At 52.6% G+C, this 13,543-nt stretch overlaps 6 protein-coding genes across 6 annotated transcripts; 3 read left to right on the forward strand and 3 right to left on the reverse strand.

Annotated features, from left to right (window-relative positions):
* Positions 1 to 415: 415 nt before the first annotated feature.
* NEUTE1DRAFT_110354 (uncharacterized protein) lies at positions 416 to 1,211 on the forward strand (the record flags this gene model as incomplete). The annotated part of the gene is made up of 2 exons (XM_009852967.1): positions 416 to 495; positions 821 to 1,211. 2 exons carry the CDS (start codon positions 416 to 418, stop codon positions 1,209 to 1,211), a joined length of 471 nt encoding a protein of 156 aa, XP_009851269.1.
* A 1,369-nt stretch (positions 1,212 to 2,580) lies between these two features.
* Positions 2,581 to 3,747, reverse strand: NEUTE1DRAFT_101084 (uncharacterized protein; the record flags this gene model as incomplete). The annotated part of the gene is made up of 4 exons (XM_009852968.1): positions 2,581 to 2,618; positions 2,876 to 3,151; positions 3,217 to 3,390; positions 3,735 to 3,747. 4 exons carry the CDS (start codon positions 3,745 to 3,747, stop codon positions 2,581 to 2,583), a joined length of 501 nt encoding a protein of 166 aa, XP_009851270.1.
* Positions 3,748 to 4,214: 467 nt separating this feature from the next.
* NEUTE1DRAFT_122492 (uncharacterized protein) lies at positions 4,215 to 6,606 on the forward strand (the record flags this gene model as incomplete). The annotated part of the gene is made up of 3 exons (XM_009852969.1): positions 4,215 to 4,689; positions 4,790 to 6,094; positions 6,159 to 6,606. The coding sequence occupies 3 exons, from the start codon at positions 4,335 to 4,337 to the stop codon at positions 6,230 to 6,232; spliced, it is 1,734 nt and encodes a 577-aa protein (XP_009851271.1).
* Positions 6,607 to 6,937: 331 nt separating this feature from the next.
* NEUTE1DRAFT_122493 (uncharacterized protein) lies at positions 6,938 to 9,108 on the forward strand (the record flags this gene model as incomplete). The annotated part of the gene is made up of 4 exons (XM_009852970.1): positions 6,938 to 7,125; positions 7,182 to 7,384; positions 7,522 to 8,592; positions 8,672 to 9,108. 4 exons carry the CDS (start codon positions 7,054 to 7,056, stop codon positions 8,946 to 8,948), a joined length of 1,623 nt encoding a protein of 540 aa, XP_009851272.1.
* Positions 9,109 to 9,110: 2 nt separating this feature from the next.
* Positions 9,111 to 10,706, reverse strand: NEUTE1DRAFT_63869 (uncharacterized protein; the record flags this gene model as incomplete). Its single annotated transcript, XM_009852971.1, has 2 exons — positions 9,111 to 9,855; positions 10,237 to 10,706. The coding sequence occupies 2 exons, from the start codon at positions 10,674 to 10,676 to the stop codon at positions 9,552 to 9,554; spliced, it is 744 nt and encodes a 247-aa protein (XP_009851273.1).
* A 578-nt stretch (positions 10,707 to 11,284) lies between these two features.
* Positions 11,285 to 13,395, reverse strand: NEUTE1DRAFT_122494 (Poly(A) polymerase; the record flags this gene model as incomplete). The annotated part of the gene is made up of 2 exons (XM_009852972.1): positions 11,285 to 12,446; positions 12,496 to 13,395. 2 exons carry the CDS (start codon positions 13,393 to 13,395, stop codon positions 11,448 to 11,450), a joined length of 1,899 nt encoding a protein of 632 aa, XP_009851274.1.
* Between the last annotated feature and the right edge of the window lie 148 nt (positions 13,396 to 13,543).

The following is a 13,543-nucleotide window of genomic DNA, read 5'->3' on the forward strand; positions in this document are numbered from 1 at the left end:
TGACTTTTTAGGGTTGATGAGAGTACATCGTGGCAGTTGCCAAGTTCCGCGTGTCAACGATATTTGCTGGATATGCAACCTTCGCAGAACTCGCGTATGGTACGGGACTTTGGCTACATTGATGGACAAAATTGGGTTGCTGATATTGAATTTAGATACCCGACTCGTGTGGTTGATGCAGCAATCTATCTATTCACCTTTTCGTGTCACCAACAGAGGCTACCGACACTCTCAACATGTGCAACGGTCTCAGTCCTCTCTGATGTCGGGGATGGATGAATCAAGATCAGAAAACCTATCACAATCCAAACACCTGCGGCAGGTGCTCCCCAACTCTGTTCTGAGGGCATAAAATATATAGAATCGGGCATATGTATGTCTGATTATGCTTGATTTCCATGGAAGTTGAAAAGCTATGCCCCGAGTCTTTGCGGTAGGCATCAAACGCAGCAACCGTAACCTCGGACCTCCGAACCTGCATACGCAGTTGCAGAAGTGAGCTTCACTCGTACAGAAAGAATAACTGGTCACAAGGATGAAAGCAAATGGAAAGGAAACCCGACGCGGGCCCTCCTAGCAGGTACTTAAACTACTGTATCCCCCCTCTCAAATTCTTCTCCCAACATTTAACCAAACTTTGATAATTATATTATACAAAAATTTCTATCAAGTATTCTCAGGCCGTCAGACCATCCAACAATTAGACCATCAGACCTGACTTCCTCGAAGGCACTCCTCCAAGTATGTTTCTCGCTTACTATTCTGCTCTCTACTTTCCCGTCTCTCCAACTCCTTTCTAACATACTAATAAATATTATAGGATGAACGATACTGTGCCGATAGCCCTTGAGGCTAGTAACGCCGATCTCCAAACCCAAATTTTAGTTCCAGCCATTGTTAGTTGGGTTCTCATCGGTTACTTATGGTTTTGGCACCGATCGACGAAAGTTTGGGTTCGGTGCAACGGAAATATCAATGCTTTCACCAACGTCCCAGAACTCACACAACGAACACGCATCACGGCAATTTGCCTAGCCTCCATCGTGTTTCTTGGAGTATGGCCGATCGACGTACTAGGCTGTATCGTCTGCCGGGTGCTACATGCAGACAACAACGAACAAGGCCTGCAGAAAACACTGCCAATTACGAGATCACAACACGAACTACCACCTCCGCCCTACGATAGTGGTGGTGCCCGTAGTGCTTCATAAATCACTTAGCCGGTCGATATCGTTGAGCGTGGTGTTTTCGGCGAGGAGGTGATGGTTGTGGCGGAGTGGGGGGGCAGGAGGCAGGAGCGGAAGATGGGGGCTGATTGAAACCACAGCGTGTTTTGCTTTGCTGAATTTTCTCCGTCGCTCGAACGCCTGAATTGGTGGTAACAATCTAAAAGAGATGATGTAGATGAGAGCAATGAAGTAGCATGCCAGCTTGGCTATAGCAGCAAGAGAGAAGAGAAAGAGAAGGTGGTGGGCGAGAAGTGTCAGCTCAAGTAGGACGGCGGTGCTCTTAGTACTTAGCACAAAGCAACAATCGAACCCGACTCCTCGAAGAGTCCGTCAACCTCGTACCGGCGCATGACAGCAGTAAACTCTTCCGGCCTGGAGCCGCCTCACCCCAATCAACCAGAAAGCCTCGTGGTAACAAGCTGTTGGGATAATGGGTGCTCGACCCCTCTCATGTCCTCGAGTGTACCGCTGTGTCTATATATGTGACAAAGGCCGTATTTCCTCACCTGTATTCATGAAAGATGGCCCTCTCTTGCTAGCAGCGGGGGACAAGCTTTGGGACGTCGTCTACATATGTCTGACATAGCTGTATCCCAGCCGAGATCCGGATGGAGTCCAATTTTTTTGAGATTAGGTGGAGGGAAGGTCAGCTTGAAGATGGATTGGTCGGAGTCGGAATGGGCGAGACCGGATCAGACGGGATGCTACTTGGATAGTAGGACACTACTGTAGTGTGTGAGCTGTGCCGCCTCATGTCGTTGCCGTTTAAGTTTACAAGTGTAGAAATATGCTGGCTGGGCAGGGTCTTGCCAAGTGAAAGCGATCGATGTCGTGGAAAGTTCAAGTTGTTTGAAGTCGGAAGGTTGCACAGATAGTATCGTGCCATCTCAGCCTCCGAGACACCGGCACTGCTCCAGGGTACGTACAAAGAGCTGAGCCTGCCTGGCAGGGTTGTTCACGATGGAGCTTGTGAACGGAAGGAACAAGGGCAAAGGGCGATCAGACACACCTTCCCCAGAGTTCATGACTCGAGGCATTTGCGACTTAGTTTCGAGTCTCGATCGGGTAAGGCAGGAAGGCATCCACCAGTCGAGGTACCTTCCCTTTCGTAGAGTAGTGTATAACATGTCGATTCGTCATCATCATCATGACCAGACCAGAGCATTCAGTTGCTTCTTCAAGAAAGAAAGGCAGGGTGCCAGGCAACTTCGGAATGTCAACCTTACTATCAGACCACAGAGATGCCGAGATCCATCGACTGTCAATCCCGAGATCCCATTCGAGTTCCGTCTCTGCCGTCGAGGTTACAGCAGTGTTTTGCAGAACTTCGGCGTTGAGCCAGGTGGAGCCGTCAAGAGTCCACAGAGGGAGGAGCCCTAGCCCCTCCGGCTATTTTAGTGTTAAATTCAAGTTCCCTGCAACCGACTGCAACTGCAACTGTATCTGCACCCTCACCCACTGGGTACGACATCTTGGGATGCAAGATGCCACCCATTTATTGATGTGCTATTACATACCTCTACACTACGTATGCCGGGCGGACGGGAGTGCGGAAATGGAAGCAAAATGCCGTCGGCGCAGACCATCTTGGAGAGCAATTGTCGTCGTCGTGTCGTGCTAGGTCCGTGCAGGGGCTGAGGCCGGACCGGGCACCTCTTCTTCCTTCTTGGCACCCCGACCACCGGCCCGGTACCTACCGGCTGTCGAAGGAAAGTGTCCAACGCTGGACACACTTGGCATCTCTGCGCGGTTGCGATGTTCGGAGCCCTGCTGGAACGTTCGGAAGTGGAAAGTCACGAGTGCACGACTCGGGCTACCTAGACCGAAACCACCGACTCGAATGCTGAGACGGCAGTGCATGTGACATATCCTGGCAGCGCTCGAGGCTCCTGTCGCTTTGACATGTGCCTTCACGCCACTCTCTGCATTCTGTTTTGACATGTTTAGTTGACAAGTGGTCAAAACGCAGGGACCAGTTCGCACCGACCAGATGGGATGAATGCCATCGAGTGCCACTCTGCCAGAGCCGCAGCGACTACCCCTGTTCCCCAGTGCTGGCGGTTGATATGAATTGGTTTTCCTCCGTCTTTCTCGCTGGCTCTGTTCCCATGCGCTCCATCGCGTCTCGCCGTTTCCCAGGGTCCAAAGGTCTGGCTCTCCTCTTTGACACATATCTAACCCTGGCGTGCCTGAGAGACGAGAGGCAAAGAGAGTCTGTGTCAACTGCCGGGCCAATCGCATATTTGTATGACGTGAACCTGTTTTGTATCAATGGGGGAATCGATGGTTGTTCATCCCAAAAACCCACAAAACCCGCCAACTTGATAGGGAATAGGGCACTCCTTGCAGAGGGTTTAAGGCCCGATGCCAGGTCTAGAGGTCCCACTCGGGCGGGTTCCTTCCACATGGATCGTTCCCGAAGCCTTTGCAAAGACAAGACAGCGCCCCGATCTAGGATCAGTCAGACTCGGAGCCTTTCAGCGTACAGCAACTTCCCATGCTGACGGGTGGACGGCATGGACGGCGCCGTTAGAGAGAGGAGGAGGAGAATAGGATGACTAAGAACCAGGACGAAGAGGCGGGACGGGACGAATCGAGACACGGAATTTGTTTTAACCAGCGCTAGGTCTGGTCTAGTTTTTGGAGGGGTTTCTAGATTCGGTGTAGCTCCAAACGGATCCGCGCATTTTTAGCCCAAGCAAGGTTGCAAGACTGAACGAAGGGAAAAAAAAAAAAAAAAAAAAAAAAAAAAAAAAAAAAAAAAGGGCGGCGGCCACCAGTTTAATAGAGAGGCTAAAAACAGTCATTCCTCCCAACTCCAATTCCTATTACAAGGCCAAGCAACCAATCCTGGCTGACTCGCTTATCACGCCGCCACAGCCTTCTGCTAAAGCTTCAGCTTTTCTTATCCCCCGCCTCCCCTTCAGAATCCTTCCATTTTGCTTTCTTTCTCTCCTTCTTCCTCACCTAAGCACACCTAATTTCTTACCCCCACCCTCCCTCCGTGTTCTTCCCCTCCCCTCTCGAGGCCATCTAGGTCGCCAGTCCCATATCGCGTCGTCGCGCTCGTCAATTCGAAAAACAAAAAACGACGAACGACCAACCATGGCGTCCACATCCAGAGCTCTGGGAAGGCTTTCGGCCCCCTCCATGGGCGTTGCCCGTCTCCAGACCCAGGCCGTTTCTAGGCTGCTCAGCTCTGCGCCTCGTCGCGCTCTCATCTCCGAGTCCAGGCAGGTTGCTGTCACTCAGCAGATTCGTCGCGCCCACACAGAGACTACTCCTCTTCCTGAGCCCCCCAAGGAACGTCGTCGCTTCCGGAAGTTGAGGTGGCTCTGGAGGGCACCTCTCTTCGCCTCCCTCGCCGGTATCGCCTATGTCGGTTGGGGTGTTTACGAAGAGAGAAACCCTGGTCCTCAGGTCGAGCCTGACCCGTCCAAGAAGACTCTCGTTGTTCTTGGTGAGTTTTAACCCTTGCGCATACGAGATAGCTATACGCGCAGCTTTGCGCCATGCGCTTTCTCCCCATCTACGAGTTCAAACTGACTGATATCGCTCAGGCACTGGCTGGGGCTCCGTTTCTCTTCTCAAGAAGCTCGACACTGAGCACTACAATGTCATCGTCATCTCGCCCCGCAACTACTTCCTATTCACTCCCCTGCTCCCGTCCTGCACCACCGGTCTGATCGAGCACCGTTCCATCATGGAGCCCATCCGCACCATTCTGCGCCACAAGAAGGCCAACGTCAAGTTCTACGAGGCTGAGGCCAGCTCCGTCGATCCCGAGCGCAAGGTCGTCCGTGTCCTCGATACCTCCGAGATCCGCGGCGACGTCGTTGAGACCGAGATCCCCTACGACATGCTGGTGGTTGGTGTCGGTGCTGAAAACGCTACTTTCGGTATCCCCGGTGTCCGTGAGCACACCTGCTTCCTCAAGGAGATTGGTGATGCCCAGCGCATTCGCAAGAAGATTATGGACTGCGTCGAAACTGCCGCTTTCAAGGGCCAGTCCCAGGAGGAGATTGACCGTCTTCTGCACATGGTTGTCGTTGGTGGTGGCCCTACTGGTGTCGAGTTCGCTGGCGAGCTCCAGGATTTCTTCGAGGAGGACATCAAGAAGCTGATTCCCGATATTGCTGACCGCTTCCGCGTCACCCTCATCGAGGCTCTTCCCAACGTCCTTCCCAGCTTCTCCAAGCAGCTGATCGAGTACACCGAGAGCACCTTCAAGGAGGAGAAGATTGACATTATGACCAAGACCATGGTCAAGAGGGTCACCGAAAAGACCGTCGAGGCCGAGATCAGCAAGCCCGATGGTACCCGTGAGAAGATTACTCTTCCCTACGGTCTCCTCGTCTGGGCCACTGGCAATGCCGTGCGCCCCGTCGTCAAGGACCTCATGGAGCGCATCCCTGCCCAGAAGGACTCTCGCCGCGGTCTTGCCGTGAACGAGTACCTCGTTGTTCAGGGTACCCGCGACATCTGGGCTGTCGGTGACTGCGCCGTCGCTGGATATGCCCCTACCGCCCAGGTCGCCTCTCAGGAGGGTAACTTCCTGGCTGGTCTCTTCAACAACATGGCTCGCACCGAGGTCCTTGAGCAGCGCGTCCGCGAGCTCAGCGGTTCCCTCAACCTTGCGCCCGGCAACGCTGCCGAGATCTCCAAGGAGATTGAGGAGCATGAGCGCCAGCTCCGCCGCATCAAGGACATCAAGCCCTTCCACTACTCTCACCAGGGTTCTCTTGCCTACATTGGAAGCGAGAAGGCCGTCGCTGATGTGAGCTGGTTTAACGGAAACCTTGCCTCTGGTGGCAGCCTTACCTTTCTCTTCTGGAGGAGTGCTTACCTGTCCATGTGCTTCAGCAGTAAGTTTTCCCCAGGAATGTAATTTTTTGTTTTAGAAGCGGTATGACTAACATTTCCTGCCAGCTCGCAACCGTCTCCTTGTCATTAACGACTGGGTCAAGTCCAAGCTCTTTGGTCGCGACGTTTCTCGCGAGTAAACGACCTGCCGCATCTATGGCATGACTTGAAATTCAATCTCTCCTTCTTGCACGCTCTTTTGGCATGTTTAGCGTGTCTCTCGTATAGCGAGTGCGGACCTGGGGACTTCTTTGCCTTTTCTTCTTCTGGAGTCTCGGGCTGTTTTGGTCATAGAAAATGGGGGTTTTTAGACGGGTTTTTAAAGGAGGATTTAGACGAGGGGGCAATGAAACGAACGGGTTCTTTTTTATGTTTTCTTTTGTATGACGTCCTACAATTCTCTTCAAGTATCCTGTATGAAACATTTGAGTTATTCTTGCAGCCCTCATAGCAGTACTGTCTTCTTGTCCATTTCTTTTCGCCTGTTATCAAGGGCTATCAAGACATATCTCGGACAAAACAACCTATCTGAGCTGTTGCGTTTGAAACTGTATAGATTAAAAGTCATTTACATTGATGCCCGTATCGCTATCTTTGCAGTACTGTTCAATCTTACAAGCTCGTTGGAGTCTTGATTTCTAGAACAGTCAAATCAGAATCCTGTAGAATAGAATTGAGTTGGTGGTGATGTCGGCCCCTGAGACGAGCACAACAAGGAACAAGTGGAAGGGTTAGGGTTACATTACGCAGTACCGACGTATCGCACTTTTGCTCCTCACAGGCAATCGACACAATCGTCATATGTCCGTTTTTGCTCTTACAGATAACTTTCGTTGAGAACTGGACTCAACAACCAACTTGAAGCCCATTCATTGTTTGTCCGGAAATAAACATAAGACAAGTGTTTCATAAAGACGCACATTTCATGTGGACATTCTATGTTCTCTGATACAGCGACATAATGCACGAAATTATCACGCTCCAGCTCGGGCAGCAGAGCAATTATCTAGCCACGCATTTCTGGAATGCCCAGGTAAGCATGTTCATTGAACTCACTTGGAACCGGGGAAACAGCTGACACTTCTCGAGGAATCATATTTTACATATTCTGAGGATCAAGAGCCAGCCATTAACCATGATATCCACTGGCGTCCCGGCATCGGTGCGGATGGCACCGAAACCTACATGCCGCGGACCGTCATTTACGATCTGAAGGGTGGCTTTGGGTCCATGGCAAAGACGAATGCGCTGTATAACGACCTTGAGGAGGGACAGACGCCTCAAGCATTGTGGTAAGTTGGGCATCACTCTCGGTCTGGTGGACATCTTGCACCAGATTCCGTCATTTTCGATCGACATCCTCCAGCGTTCAAACCCATCCTCCCCTTCGTCTACCTCTTGACTCACCTCCCCTCCTTTCTCGCCACAGGAATGGACCAACCGTACTCCAAAAACAACCCGCCATCCCACAATCCGCCTATCAACAATCCCTCGACGCCGGCCTCGAGCCCCCTCCCCTCACCACGGACACCGTCCGCTACTGGTCTGATTTTAACCGGGTTTTCTACCACCCGCGCTCCGTCGTTCAGCTGAACGAGTATGAGCTCAACTCATCCATCATGCCGTTTGAGCGCTACGCGACGGGCGAGGATCTGTTTGCGTCGCTGGACAAGGAACATGACCTTCTCGATCGGGACCTGCGGCCTTTTATCGAAGAGGCCGACCAGATGCAAGGGATCCAAGTCATGACAGGCTTGGATGACGCCTGGGGCGGGTTCGCGGCAAAGTACTTGGAGAGGATAAGAGACGAGTACGGCAAGACGGCCATGTTCGTTTGGGGCAGCGAGCAGGAGTCGGTGATGAGGGCTGGCGGATTGAGCAGGGAGAAGAGACTGCTGAGACTGGCGAATAAGGCGAGGACAATGACGGAGGTTTATAAGTATGCGAGCGTTGTCGTGCCGTTTACGGTGCCTGCGACGCTGCCGGGGAGTGTGGTGCTGGATGCGGGCTCGCAGTGGCATAATACTGCGCTGTCGGCGGCGGCGATAGAGAGCGTCACGCTTCCGTCGCGGCTGAGGGATCCGGCGAACAGAGATACGATGGGTACGCTGGCTGATACGCTCAATGCGATGGGGAAGCAGAATGTGGCTAGCTTGGGGATGAGCTTTGCTCCAGAGCCGACAGAGGAGGAAGATGTAGTCATGGAAGGAACGCAGGATTTCAGGCAGAGGCAGTTGCTCAACCAGAAGTCGAGTAGACATGCGGCTGTGATGGCGAAGGAGAACCCGGAGGGAGTGTTTCTCGATATCAACTTTACTCCCACCGACCAGTTGGACTATGTCCGTCGCCGTGGTGGCGGCGATGATGACAGACCGAGGGTGTTCAGCCAGGTGCTTACCTCGAGAGGTTATGAGGTTGATGAGCAGGCGCAGGAAGCCAAGGAGGCTGAGGAGGACGAGAGGTTCCGTAGGAGGAGCTCGTACGAGACTGTTATGAGAAGGCACGTTTTCTGTGTTCTTTTTTTTTTTCTTCTTTTTTTTTTCTCGTTATCTTTTGCTAACAAAGTCCCTCTCATGCAGTTATCACACACCCCTTCGCTTCCCTCTTCTAGACAGCTTCCCTCAGATCTTCAGGGATGACAGTGGTGAGCCACTGAAGAGAGGAGGAGCGATCAATGTCACTAGCAGTCTGTCTACGGATGCTTCAGTGCATAAGAGGCTGAAGTCGTTGAGGACTACGGTCGGTCGGTCGATTGGATTGGAGGATAGGGAACAGCTTGGAAACGAGCTGGCGGAGATGGCTGATGAATATCATGAGGGGTGGTCGAGTGGAAGTGATGATGGAGATGACGATTGATCGGTCGACGCAGCAATCAACAACGTGTTCAAGTGTGAAGCAGACAAGACGATTACTCCCCGAGGTCCTTCCGCCTTCACACCAGACATTTCACTACCTGGGTACTAATCTAACCATCCAATCCCAACAACGCCCCAATCAAATCCCCCTCCCCTTCCATCTCCCAGAAATCCATCACCACAACTCCCAACCTCTTCCCCTTTAACCCGTCCGGCCCATCATCCTTCAACAACGCCAACAACTTTTCGTTAACTCCTCCTTTCACCGTTCCACCGCCAGTCACCTTGGGGACACCTTGCCGTTGTTCTTCCGGACCAAGCGCCATAACCTCCGGCGTAATGTTCGGTTCATTCAATACATGTTCCCCCGAGGTGAACGTGATCCACAACCCATCATCCTCATCATCCTCCCCGCGTGCACCCAGTCCTGCCCCGGGACCGCTCGCAGCAGCACCAGCAGCCGCCGCAGCCCGTAAATGGCCCTCCACAGCCTCCCACTTGGCCATCACATTCTCCGTCACACTTCCATTCATCCCACTCGGCAGGTCGTTAGGTTCAAAGTAGTCCTCTATATACGCCGTCTCATTTCTCCTTTTCTCCTCTTCTACTCCCTTGCTCTGATCTCCGTCACCCACGTTAAGTTGGTTATAAACCAACTCAAACCCTCTATTGTTCTCCGGCCATAGGCTAGGAGAAAAGTTGAGTCCCGGTACAGCCAGCTGTTGATCGAGAGGCAAGTCGGGCAGGTCGAAGCGTTTGAGGAGGACGATCTTGCCACGGGCGTCTCCCAAAGTGGGCGGGAGGGAGTGTGACGGGTAGATGAAGCGGCGGGCGGCCGGGGTTGTAAGGAGGGAATGAAGGAGGCGTTGGACTTGTGGGGTGTTAGAGGCGTGTGAGCGGGTTGGGTGCTGTTAGTCTGTTAGCGAAGGGAGCGGTAGAGGCGGTAACTTAATGGACGGTGATGATGACCCCTTTTGTTTACATATAACCCGAACCAGTTATACCCACCCCAGATGAAACCCAAAACCAGGGCATGAAAATATGTAAACGAAAGAAAGAAAGGAAGAAAGAAAATGAAAAGCAAAGAGAAGAAACTCACCTCATACTGCAAACTAACCATCACCACCTCCCCCGCTCCCCTCCCCTCCAACCACTTATAAAACCCAAACAAAACATCCTCCACCGTCGCCACCTCACTCAACAAAGCCATCTTATGCCAAAACACCAGTCTCGTCCCTTGTCCTCCCCCTTTACCACTCCCACCCGTACCTGTATCCAACGCAGCATACCGCAAATCAAAGAACCTCACCCCCGCCTCCAACGATTCCAAAATACTCTTCTTCTGACACCTAAACCATTCAGCCGGCAAGTAACTCGGATTAGAAGGGATCGAGTTCCTCGTCTCAGTAGTAAAGTTCCAGGTTGCGCTGTCGTGGGTTCCCGGAATGGCTCGGAGGCGGGTGAGCGGCAGGGAGTCCGGGAGAGGGGTCATCCATTGTGCGCGACGCTTGGAGGCTGCTGACTTGTTGAAGGAGGAAGGGAAGGTGCCGAAGATTTGGCGGCCGTCACCGAGGATCTTTTGGAGGGCCAGGTCGGCTACTGAGGAGAAGGAGTCTTCTTCTTCTCCAGGTTGTGATGGGGAAGGAGAGGTTGATAATGGGTTGCCAGTGGTGAGGTCTGTAAGGAGGGAGAAGAAGAGGAGGTGAAGGACCCAGAAGAGGACGGCCATGATGCATACGGAGCTGAGGACCGCGCGGTAGGAGGTTGTGGGTAGTAGGCCGCGAAAGCGCTTGAAGCGCCGTGGTGATGATGAGGGCGTGGATGCCGCTGCCACTGTCGGTGAGGGAAGATGAGGAAGACTTCGAGGAACTGGCGCAGAGAAGAGCGGCGAGCGCCCAGGTTTTGATTCCTGGTGCATCATCGCGGCATAGCGGATGGAAGTAGCAAGTGGCTTTTGGGGTCCTCGAGGGTGATACTCGAGGTACTTCGGGCGGGTTTACACGGCCAAAGTACTTGAGACAAGATAGAATCCTCAGTGAGATGTTGGGTTGAGGATCTCGAGACAGGTGTTACTGTGTATCTATTTGTAGGACATGCGACCGACGATCTACGGGGGCGTACGTGCAAGCTTTGATTGGCTGCTGGCATTTTGACGTTGACATACTGAGGTGCATATGGCGTTTTCCCCCGAGTACAACGGAACTAGTCTAACAGCTCAATCCATTAGCAGAAGCGATCGACGCAGCAAAGCATTTGTTAATATGATGTATAATAGAGCGAGAAATAAGATGAAAAGTCACGGACGCAAAAGACCACTGCGAGATGGGAACTTGGCTTAGTTGATGGGGCACTTGTGCCCCGAAAAACTAAATTTATTAGTCTAGCAGATTTAGCAACTCTATCTTAGATACATTTCTCTACACCTCGCGCGTGGTCCTGCTCGCACATAGCAACTAATTTGTCCATGGCTGCCAACAAGATCCGTCTGTACATCCTTCGATCAGTGTTCGCTCTTAATAGTCGGTGGCGCGGTCGCCATCTGTTGTCGCTTGGCCATCGGGCCGTTCGCATGTTCCCCTTCGGCCATACGCTTCTTCTTCTTAACTGGCCTTACAGGCTTCGTCTCTCCAGGCTCGAAAACGTCGTCGGGGAGATCGAAATTCCTAACGTGCTGGATAGTCAATCCCATCAACTCTGCTTTGAAGATGTCGTTCGAAGTGCACATTGCCTTGAAGTCGTCGACTTCTCTGGACAGATCCAGAGACTTAGCTCCCTCTACCAGCTGCAGGCCGATGTAATGGTTAGTGGTGTAAATCTCAAGCTCCGGCTCCTTCTCCGGTATATCCTCCAGCTTAACCTTGTCTTCGTCGTAGTCGTTGGCCTCAGGCTTTACAGAGTTGTCCTCAGGCTTTAGAGGTACCGTTCCTAGATGTACTACGTCGTTCGGTTCTTCCTTGACAACCGGCACAGCCGGCTCCGGTGCAACACCATCCTCCGTCTTGATCTCCGCCTTGATCTCAACCTTGCTGTCGTTCTTGGCGTTCCCATTCGCGGCTGTATCCGTCGGCTTGACCATGTATGTGAGGTTTCCGGTTTGAATCTCTTCGACCTGAGCATCCGTCTTGCATCGGTGCACTCTGTCGTAACCTTTGTTGAAGGGGCGGGCAAGGGCGATGGAAGGGTGCAGCTCAAGCTTCTGGACCAGAACACGCACTCTTGACTCGACGAAGCCCGACCAGGTATTCTGCGCCTCTTTCGTCCTGCCGGATGAGATGACCGTCAGGTAAAACTTGAAGCCGTTGGTGAAAAAGGTGTGTTTCTCGAACAAATCTTTCCAAGGCCTTTTACCCAACATGATCTCTTCAGAAATCTGCACCCCCCGTTCCAGCTCCTGCTGAATTACCGCCATTGAAGACCTCCCAACATTGTGTGTCGCGCACATGGAAGGGTATGATGGGGTGATGATGGGCATCTTGTGATTGCGATCACTCGGGTATATCTAGTCTGTGGTGAGACATCAGCGCGACAATGATGAGGGGTTGACTTACCTTGGGATTCCACACCGCTACACGCGTAATGGACTGGTTGTATTCGATATTCTTCAGAAGAACCGGGAGCGGCCATGGCCAGTTGAGCATAATGGTGAAGAACTTCCTGACGATCACAGCACTCGTCGCCTTCGGATAGAGTTGGCATACTCTGGCGACCAGCATAGCCCAAGCCACACCACCAGGATAACCCATGATATTGGCGTAGATAGCCCTTCTCTGAGCCCAGAGCTTGATTGCACGAAGTGCCAGCTTGAACGTCTTCTCTTCGGGGACCAGCGCAAGGATCTCGTCGGTTACGCGTGTTCCGTTGAGCGAGCGCACCTCGTTTTCGGACAAGCCGCGCAGGAGGTTGTTACTGTTCAAATTCCAGTCCTTGTCGTCAGGAAGTTGACGAAGGCTCTGAATTGAACAGAAGATAAGATCTATGCTGATGCCCGAATACTCGAACTTGATGATAGGAACGAAGGCCTCGGGTACTGGAGTCAGGTCGGTGATGGCGCCAGGGGGAGCCATTTCGACAAGAAGGTTGGGAAAGATGTCGAAGTATTGTTTGACGGTGACGTACTTGGGTACAACGACGAGGGTATCGATATCGGATCCTGGCCCATACACACCCAAGCGAAAACTGCCATATGTGAAGATTCTGCCTCGAGCGTCGCGAATCAGAATGGCATTGTGCGGCTCCTTTTCCTGTGCAGCCCTCTTCACGAATTCATCAGTAATGCGCTGGAGATCAGCGAGCACCGCCCATCGCTTATCAGTTTCGGCCTGACTTTCGAACGTGCCCTGCGCGCGCAGCTCTTTGAGAAGGGCCTCGGTCTGTCGCTTCTCGGCGTCGGTAGGTAGCGCGGTCGAGATAGGAGGCGTCACGCCCAAGGTATGTTCGGGGTTCGACATGGTGGCACGAAGCGCGGTGGGACGAGGAAGCGTGCTGGTTGCGCCGGTAAGAGTACCGGAGATGAAATATGTCGTGCAGAACTGATCAATGACGCTGGTCGGGACAAGAGGAAGACTGGATCGCGCGCAAAGAGAGGAGCGCAGGCGC

The sequence above is a fragment of the Neurospora tetrasperma genome (assembly GCF_000213175.1).
Source record: "Neurospora tetrasperma FGSC 2508 unplaced genomic scaffold NEUTE1scaffold_3, whole genome shotgun sequence".
NCBI lineage: Eukaryota > Fungi > Ascomycota > Sordariomycetes > Sordariales > Sordariaceae > Neurospora > Neurospora tetrasperma.